Source organism: Scomber scombrus, chromosome 19 (genome assembly GCF_963691925.1).
Source record: "Scomber scombrus chromosome 19, fScoSco1.1, whole genome shotgun sequence".
NCBI classification, from domain to species: domain Eukaryota; kingdom Metazoa; phylum Chordata; class Actinopteri; order Scombriformes; family Scombridae; genus Scomber; species Scomber scombrus.
Genome location: NC_084988.1, coordinates 21548924 through 21558945, shown reverse-complemented (window position 1 = coordinate 21558945; position 10022 = coordinate 21548924). Strand labels below are relative to the sequence as shown.

The following is a 10022-nucleotide window of genomic DNA, read 5'->3' as shown; positions in this document are numbered from 1 at the left end:
TGATAGAACTGAGTTTTTATTAATATGCAATGCATTGACCACGCAACTGAATATTATAACAGACGTGAATTTATATTATGAGGTGCAGTGACCACACACAAACACACACACACACACACACACACACACAAACACACACACACACACACACACACACACACACACACACACACACACACACACACACACACACACACACACACACACACACACACACACTGCATATTATAATATTAAACTACAAAAAGCTTTTATTCTGAAAAACTCAGACAGGAAGCGTCGTCAGAACAACAAGCTGGTCGTTAGAGAGAAGGAGCGACTAAGATGTCAGATTTGTCGCTGTATTTAACTAATGTCAACGTTTCCTTGGGGCAAACTATGGAAACTGAAAAGGTTAGTCCGTGCGAAACAACTCTGTGTATTTTCGTGTACGTGAATGATAAAACAAAGACTTGTTAGATTTATAGCGAATGACTTCCTTAGCTGACGAGCTATCAGTCAACAGACACAAAGTAGCTACAGTGAGCTAACTTGGGAACCAATGATATATCATTTAGAGGCTGACTCTCCGCTTTTGAACCACTTACACTTGTGAAAAAGTGTTAGGCATCGTAACAAAAGCCTTAACGCTGTTTAAACCCACTGTCAGGTTTAACAAACCTTTGTTTTGCTTTTGAAAACAGAAAAAGCGATATCATTGCTTTTTGGCCATCCACATAAAACCAGGTTTGGGTCAAAAACTTCTGTACTATTATATACAGACTTGTCAAATCTGGACTCCAGACTTTCATTTTAGTACAGTTTCTGATTTTTGAAACCTTTATTCAATTTATATTTCTCCATGCAAACCACATTAGGCCAGGTTATTTCAGTTTTTACAAATATATTAAAGGTTTTAAAAATCTGAAAATGTGTTTTAACAAGTCTCTAGAATCCAGATTTGACCCATGTAAGTATATTAGTTTTGTAAGTGTCATATTTATGTGTTATATGCTTTAACTTTTCCCCTAAATGTCCTCAAATCAGAAGTTGACTTCAGCCTCATTTGCAGTGGGGCGATACCCAGCACATTTGAAGATCATTTAAGAAAAATTTAACAACATAAAGCTTAATGTTTGTTAAATATATTGATTTGATTCTTTAATTTTGTCAGAGTCCAGGAGGGGGGACAGACTTTGAGACAGTGGAGATGGGTGACTCTGCAGGCAGGAAGGAGGGGGTGAAAGTTCCGCGTAAGATCGTCTACTTTGCCAGTGGAGAGACCATGGAGGAGTACAGCACTGATGAAGAGGAGGAAGAAGAGGAACACGTGAAAAAAGACATCATTCAAGTAGATTCGGTAGGCTGATATCAGAAAATTTGAAGGACTGTTCCTTATTACTGAATAGGACTTACAAGAAAAAAGTCATTCGAGATGTCATATTACATTATTAATTATTAATTTTCATTTTTCAACAATGGACGTGTGGTTAACATGTCTTGTCTCTCTTTTTATGTGTTCCAGTCCAAACTGACCTGGGGGCCGTATTTGTGGTTCCACATGTGGAGAATGGCCACCTCCACTATCACAGGTAAAATACTACTGTATACAGTTAAAGTTGTTTTTTATGTCAAGTTTTAGAAGTTACCTTAATTTACTGTGTGTATGTGTGTCCTGCAGTGTGTGACTACATGGGAGAGAGACTGGCCTCTTTGTTCGGCATCACCACTCCTAAATACCAGTACGCCATTGATGAGTACTACCGCATGAAGAAAGAGGTACATACATCCAGCTGTATAAATGAATCTCCCATGTTAACCTGAACAAAGTCACGCCTAAAAAAATCTGTTTACACAAAGGCAGGAGCAAGAGCACAAACCTTAACTGTTAACAAGTGTGCTCATGCTGTCGTCTTCCTGCAGGAGGAGGAGGAAGAGGAGGAGGACCGTCTGGCCGAGGAGGCGGAGCGTCGGTTTGTGGAGCAGCGGAGGGGCGAGCAGGACGATCCCTCTGCTCCTCACCCTGCTACCGTGGAGCAGCCAGAAGCAGTCGGAGCCTCCTTTGTAAACATTAGCTTTGAGCTCCAACCAGAATCTCCTCTCAACACTCCAGACGGCAACAAAGTCCCTTCTCCACTCCCTTCCTGAAATCTCAGACACAAACCCTCTCAACATTCACACATTTCTATCCGTTGACAAAACCTTAATTAACTTAGTTGTATAGATTAACAATATTGTTATTTTTCTATATTTTTATTTTGTCAAAAGAGGTCTTAGTATTCAGCGCAGGGAAAACTGATAAGGGCTGTGCATGTGGCTGCATTGGCCTTACCTTTACCTGAATGTACATTTGTTTATAGCGTATAATTATATGCAAGACTGACGCATATCATTTAACTAATTGTAGGACGAGGACAACAATAACTGGACTCAACTCACTTTAAACTGACATCTGTTGAGTCAGTTGGCTGAATTCATAAGCTAAGCACAAACGCTGTTGATCCTCCTAATCTATAAATATATATACATATTTATGCAAAGTAAGTAGTGTCATTAATTTAACCAGATTTGATAATGGCGCTGCCTCATCATTTCTGCTCTCAGTCTCTTTCTGTGCTTCTTGTCTCTGATACTGTTGTCCAGACCTGGTGTGTGCATTTGTAAGGTATAAAAGATAGTTAGCAGGAAGTGATTGACTCAGTAGTCAGAGCTAGTGTATTGATAGTTTACACTGGGATTGTATTCTCCTCTGCAGCTCAGCCTCTCATTGCCATACAGTCATCTCTGTCATTAAGAAATATAAAATAAGGCCTTAAAGTTTTAAACATTGGAAAGGGGAATAAACTGTATGTATTTTTTTGTTTTTAACCATTTTCTAAGTTGATAAGATCAGGTGTCTAAAACATCTACTTAGAGAAACAACACATGACAGATCAGTTTTGAGTTTCAGCTTCATCAAATATGAAAACTCTGCTATCTCTGGTTTCCAATACTCATCACCTCCATGCTGATGTATGAATAGGTCCAATACATGCAGAGGCATCTACCTTATATTACTGTTGCAGGGTCAGAATAAGGGCTGGTTAAAACAAAACAAGTCACATGAAGGTTGTTACTGATTTATTTTTTGTACGAAGTGCAAATTTTCATTTTTTCAATTTTAAATAATAAAACTAGTCTGGTTTAAATCTTTAAAAAGTCTGATGATCTTCGACTTTCATGTGTGCGTCGAATGTTCTTTCTTTAAGTGTCCTTGTGGAAATGTTTCCTGGTTGTTCAGCTGCAGCGCAGGGGAGCTGCTGTGGCTAAACTGTTATAAGCTTCTTATTCATTATTTCAATCCACTGATGTGGCTGCGGGGTGTAATTACAGACGTCCTTAGAGAGCAGAGCACAAGGGTTTAGTCAGGAGTAGAAGATACACAGACGCTGTGGCCTTGAGGTTTCTCTTGCTAACACAGAAATGACTAAAAAATGACACACACCTCCTTTCAGAATGATCCATTTCAAGAAGAGATTTTAAAGTTAGTTGCTCGGTGACTCGCTTTAGTAAAATGAAGGGCCAGCATATGCAAAAAATGTTCTTTTAACTGGCATCTTAAATTGTAATGACTCTGTATATACATATTTATATTTTCAATGCATTAATAAAAACCTTGATAAGTTTAAAGAGTTGACTTTTGTTGTTTTATTGTATATGTAAAGTTGTTAATGACAGTATTCCACTGTTATAGAGGTATTGAGTATTTTATACTACCATTTCTTCTGCCTAGAAAACTGCTTCATTCATAGTATGTAATGTTAAATAATCCCATCCCTCTTATTCCATAAACTTCTCTCATTCTGATTTATCCATTTATAAATCATGCAATGTCGAAATATGGTGCCTGTTTACCCTCAACATCAAAATAACATTTAAAACTCAAGGCTGATCAATCTGTGGGTATGTTCTGTATATCACCACTTATGATTAAAACATTTTCTGAAAGAATTTCTGTTGATATAATTGTGATGTTTTAACATTATCATCTTCACAAAGTAAAAAATTATGTCAAATCACTGACAAACTGTGAGATATGGTTAAAACTAAAGAAAAAAACTAAACAGTAAGTGAATCTTGAGTTGTCGCACATAATAATGCCAAAAACTTACATTTCAACAAGTGAAGCTCAGTTGTTCATTATATAATAACAAATCTTTTATATTACTTACATTTAATAAAACATCATTAAGGCGATTATGTAATATATTTTAACTTTACAAAAACAGTCCAATGCAGTTTTTCCACAAGTTGATTCCCTTCAGTAAACACTGATTCATACAGTATCTATATATTGTTTATCATGTGTGTGGGCTGTTTAATTCCAGTGGATGTGAATGATGAGGTGCCTGCATAAAACATGAAAGCTGAGGCAGATGGAAACATAAACATACAGGCATGGTCAGAAAATGAAACATTTATTTTAAAAAGGTCAATGACAACATGTATATTAGGTCTTCTTTACAATATAAATAACAGAACGATATTTACACAAAGCACCATGCCTGATTTTCTTCCTTCCATCCAGCTCATTCATTTCTTTCCTGTTCTGCTGAAACTTAACATGAGTCAGCAGGTCAGGGTTCAGTGTCCTGCTGAATGAAACATTAACAGACGTGATTTTGTTTGTTGGTAATTGTCTTTAGGTGTCGTCGAGGTCGGCTGTGTTGCTGCCGTCGTTGTCGTTGGCGACCAGCACTTCTCTGTTCTCGTAGGTCCAGAAGCCGTTGAGGTCGATCAGGATGCTGGTGACCGTGTCGCCCTGGCAACTGTTGACCAAATCCTGGAGTGTGATCTTGTAGGGATCTTTAGGCTTCACCATGTCAAAGATCTCATCCTGAGGAGAGAGAGGACCACTTTCAGTTTTAAACCACAGGGAGGACATTTTGGTCCATTTTATTTTTTTGTATGAGGGTTCTAACAAATACAGAGAAACAAATGTGTGTGTGAGTGAGTGTGTGTGTGTGTGTGTGTGTGTGTTTACTTTGACATCCTGGAAGGAGACAAGCTCTTGACTGTGGAGTTTCATCTGTTCTTGAATGGCCTGAAAAACATCAAGAGAACATCATGAAACACGTAACAACAAAGTGAGTGTGAATGTAAATTAGAGTCAGCAGTTAAGGTGAAAATGTTGTGACTAATGACTAAAGTGCTTGGATGACACCTTGTTTGACTCAATGCCTTGTTTAGTGTGCTTGTGTGAGGGGTGTGTAGTTGATACCCTGAAGAAGTAGTTGAGGGAGAAGACGTTGAGGTATCCCTGATTCTCCATGTCTAAAAGTTTAAAAATATACTGCAGCGCTGCCGGCTCCTTCCTGTTCTCCAAGGCCAACACAAAGTCTAAGTACGTCTTATAATCCTGGAAGAAAATAAACAGAAAAGCAAATGTGTTATGTGTTATTTGAATAGAACAAACCACTTAACACCAATACCCTGTCATTTTCCTGCCAGAGAGAACACACTGTACAGCTGAAGATTAACGGCATGGGAGAGGGTTGTTTGAAGTTGAACATTAACATACACACAGGTGACAAACTACAGACAAAAGCCTGAATAAATGAGTGAAGAAACTTAATGAATGCTTCCACAAAGGACATGAGAATCTATGTTAAGAGGCTTCAAAGCTGTTGTTTAATATGGTGTCAGCGCCCCTCCTGGTCCTTGCTCTCTGTCGTACCATTTCTCCATCGTAGGTGAGGCACTCCTGGAACACTCTGTCCAGGAAGACTGAGGTGAGGGTGGCTGTGCCGTAGCGTGACAGCTCCTCTTTGCTCAACATGCCGTTGTGGTCCTTGTCCAGGTTGAGGTACTGGCCTGTAGAGAGAAAGAGATGAAAATGAAAAATAAATAAATCAGAAAGCTGCAAAAACAGAAGCAAGAATTGATATAGATATTAATAGCTAATAATACCCATACTAAATAGATACACTGTCATTTATAATTCCATAATTTAAATATTTCAGCTACGTACCAAAGTTTTGGCTTCTAGGTTTGAAAATTTGACAATCACTGAATTGGAGTTCCTTAGCAGCACAAGAAAAAGGCTGAAAACTGTCTCATAGCAAAACTCCAATATTTCCACCAAAGTCTTCTAATTAAACTGGACGATATGATAACATATTGTGCAGTATTGACACTAAAGAATGCTAAAAAACAGTACTGCCTGAGTGCCTGACACCTGCTTTATTCCTGATCATTCAGCAACATGAACATTAGATGTGAGACTGTGAAACTGAGCAGTTCACACACACACACACACACAGGTGTCCTCTCACCGTAGACTCGCAGAGCCGAGGGGGCCGAGAACCAGTTGGACTCCTGGCTCTCTTTAGACAGCTCCTCGTCTCTTAACTGGAAACACAGAGAGGGAAAGAGAGAGAGAGTGTATAAGAGAGGTAATAAATAAGTAAGGCATAATTTGTAGCATCTTAAAATATGAATGAGGATAGTGATAGTGAGTTATTTGCTACAATTGCATTTCTAGTATTGGTGAAACCAGCTGATATCGCTACAAGCTGATTGGCTGTTAAAAGAGGTGTTGGAGGTGTTGAGGAGGGCCCGTTCACACCGCTGTAGCTTTTCCCTACAGTGTTTTTAAGGGGTTACTTCTCATTGTGAAACTTTGGTCTGAACATTCATCGACACAATCAACTGCAAAGAAAACACAGCCTACCTCCAGTAAGTCATCCAGAAAACTGCAGGCCAGGATATCCTGGATTTTAATCTTTCCTGAAAAAAAGGAGACATACAAACATCTTCAGTAAAGAAAAAGTTGTTGCTGACTTTGAAAATTATTCTTGTTTATTGGTTTATATTCATGGTGTTTAGTAATGCAGGGTTCAGTCTCACCGGTACGGAGGGGGTCGAGGAAGAAGAAAAACTTGCGGACGGCAGTGCAGACGTAAAAGGAGTAGAAGGACTTCTCCAATCCGTCCAGCTGAGGCAGAGTGGGGATCAGCTCCAGGATGTAGTTCTCCAGATCCTGTAAAGAATAACAAGCATTTGAAATGTCTACTAATCTGTTACTGTCTGGCTCATTACTATGAAGAGTGAAAACTTTGTACGCCACATGAAATCAGTGATAGAATCAGATGGAAACGCTTACCGACTCCCTGAGGTAACCCTGTCCTGCCACATCATACAGACTCAGACCTATCCGGGTCTGATGCAGCCACACTGGATCCACAGAGAGAAAAGAAAAAAAGAAACAGGTGAACAAGGCTGGGAGATACCGACAAAACCAAATATGATGATATATATATATGATATGGTACATTTGTTGTATTGGTTGACAGCAGGAAGCCTTTAAGACCTGCATCTGTTTGCTTTTCTTCTACCTGCTCAGTTCAAGATACATTTGTTTATCTTTACAGATTTTAGCTGCTCAAACTGTGGGAGTCATAGTAGAGGAGAAAGCCAGATGAAGGTGCTGACCTTTCCTCATGACGTAGTTAAAGAACTGCATGATAGAGATCCTGCCGTAAGGGTCATTGTGGAGCAGCTTGGCATACACTCTGGCTGTGAAGAATTTTCTGAAGGAAAAAGAGGAGAGAAGAGGAGTGATTGTTACTTTTCATTAAAACACACCCCATGTCTTCTAGAAAATAAGTCTTTTTAATTGGGTTTTATTTTTCCAAGTAGTTTCTGTTACAGACTGTAAAGACAAATATATCTTTCTATTGCCACAAGTCAACACATTACTTCCTTTTGGGAAACTTAAACCATGTTCAACTTGCAGTGAACACCATCTGCGTAATTCATGTCCTTTTCCTGGTTCAATGTGTGCACTAAAGTTCATTTTTTATCACCGCCTCCACCTTCATGGGTTAGCTCAGGTGATCAGATCCCAGACGCCAGGACAGGAGGATGTAGAGTTTAAGGTAACATGGGTATTTCCCACAGTCAACCTTTGATCCGTGAAGGAAACAACAAAGTACGCACAGGGGGTTTACCCACTGTTGCCGTTAAACTTCCTTTAACTTACGCGCACTTGGGTCCAGCCTTTCCCCCCACCTGCAGGTAGGCTTCATAGCTGATCATGGCCTCCTCTCCACTCACAGGAGGCACCTGGTGCTTATCGAGCAGAAACCACAGATTCTACAGACACACAGGCAAAGAATATAGAATAAAATAATAAAAAATAATGTAGTCATTACTGCAGTAGTAAGTTCTATGACTGACTATTTTTAAGTTTTATACCTGGAGTTCTTCATTATCCAGCAGTTCTCTGCTCTTCCTCTGGAGGAAGACTGCTCTGGATTCCTCTCTCAGCTTCTGGAGTAAAACTTCATCCTCTGCTGGTAGCTGCAAAACAACATCATCAGACTAATTTTCCCTTCTTCACCTCGATACATGAGTTAATAACATTTACATTCAGTGTTGTTTTTCCCATCCATCCAAAGATTACTTTATGGTTCCTTATATCGATCAGGATTGACTGAATATTTAGTAAACAAACTTAGTGACAGTATTTTATTTGAATCCAAACCTGATTTCAGTTAAAGGTTATAAGACTTTAATGAAATCTTAAAGGTGCAGTGTGTGCAATTAATGGCATCAAGTGGAATGAACTTGGTGGAAACTGAACATTTTATGCTTAAGCATGTTTTCATTAGTGTATAATCACCTGAAAATAAGAACCGTAACTACATAGGGGGTCCTCTTCCATTGAGGCCATCGTATTGTAACACAATGTTTCTACAGTAACCCAGAACAGACTAAACACTGGGTCTAAAGAGGATCTTTGGTGTTTTTTGTGAGTTTCACACCCGCTGTAGTTTTCCTATATGTTTTAAAGGGCAGGGATATTGAGTTTGTTGTAATCTGCAACCTCGCCACTAGATGCCACTAAATCCTACACACTGGACACACTTTACAGAAGTCAAATGAAACACCAGAGTATGGTTTACATTTTGTATTATCCTGTCATTTTCAAGTGCCTTCATCATTTCAAGGGTTAAAAGTGTTTCAAGGGTTTAAAACAAAAACAACAACAACACACAGTCATTATATAATGTATGAATATGATTTAACATTATCATTGTTTAATAGTAAAGCTAAATGATGTGATCCTGACAATATCGTGGACTCCTTCAGCTCATCATACCAGCAGTAAACACCTGTCAGGGTGTCCTGCCATACAGTGGCATAACACCTGTAATATAATCTTGTAGTTGTATTATTATTAGCATACAGAGACCTATATGACATATCTTGTTTCTATTCTTGCTAATACAAAGTTGAACAATTCTTGTAAACAGAAACACGTTTAATTGGCAAATGCTGGGGAGTTTAGCACTGTCTTGTACCATAATACAGTTAACTTGTGAGTGACAGCAGTTTTCACTGGGCTTATAAATGTAAGGTATGTTTATGTTACCCTGTAGTAGAACCGAGGGATGTTCTTGTAGGACTTGTCTCTGTCGCCTCCTCCCCTCCACTCTGTGTAATATTTGGTGAACAGCTCAGTTTCTTCTGCTTTATTTTCTTCTTCGCTTCTTTCTTCTTTTACAGAAACACAGACATTGCAGGAAAACACTCGGGGTCAGTAAACAAACCAAACAACACACATTACTGTTCATGTTCACTCATCTTTAACTCGGTACGTTCAATTCTCAGTGAGTTAGCTCACGTTAGCAAACGTCACTTTACAGTATTTCTCACCTTTCTGGGAGTTTGCTAACCTCCTTTTCAAAACGTCCGACCAGTGAGGCTCTTTCTCTTTAGCCATGCTTGCTAAGAAGTAGCCCTAAACTGTCATGAGTGTAAGGTTTTCTATCTCAAAAGTCAAAAACTGCGTAAAGTTGAGCAAAGTAGCTAAGCGACGCTAAACTGACGTCAAGTTAGCTCACAAAACAGGAATAGGGCTTCCGGTCAGAGTTATTGTCACAGTAATTGCTCTTTTTGGGGGAGTTTAGGGTTACTAAAACAATTCCAACCCCTTTTTCAGAAGGTACACAAAGAAGCATCAAAATACATGACATGACGATGACATATTTTCCTAT

The 10022-nt window shown here is 39.0% G+C and overlaps 2 protein-coding genes across 2 annotated transcripts; one reads left to right on the top strand and one right to left on the bottom strand.

The window, feature by feature from the left end:
* Positions 1 to 268: 268 nt before the first annotated feature.
* On the top strand, positions 269 to 3180 carry fam177a1 (family with sequence similarity 177 member A1). The gene is made up of 5 exons (XM_062439732.1): positions 269 to 393; positions 1154 to 1339; positions 1505 to 1571; positions 1661 to 1758; positions 1903 to 3180. The coding sequence occupies exons 1-5, from the start codon at positions 325 to 327 to the stop codon at positions 2125 to 2127; spliced, it is 645 nt and encodes a 214-aa protein (XP_062295716.1). The 5' UTR covers positions 269 to 324; the 3' UTR covers positions 2128 to 3180.
* Positions 3181 to 4257: 1077 nt separating this feature from the next.
* ppp2r3c (protein phosphatase 2, regulatory subunit B'', gamma) lies at positions 4258 to 9877 on the bottom strand. Its single transcript, XM_062439730.1, has 13 exons — positions 9682 to 9877; positions 9398 to 9522; positions 8218 to 8322; positions 8003 to 8115; positions 7453 to 7550; positions 7124 to 7194; positions 6868 to 7000; positions 6692 to 6747; positions 6294 to 6369; positions 5696 to 5832; positions 5240 to 5377; positions 5003 to 5062; positions 4258 to 4855 (listed from the first exon to the last, which is right to left on the bottom strand). The coding sequence occupies exons 1-13, from the start codon at positions 9746 to 9748 to the stop codon at positions 4661 to 4663; spliced, it is 1374 nt and encodes a 457-aa protein (XP_062295714.1). The 5' UTR covers positions 9749 to 9877; the 3' UTR covers positions 4258 to 4660.
* Positions 9878 to 10022: the final 145 nt, after the last annotated feature.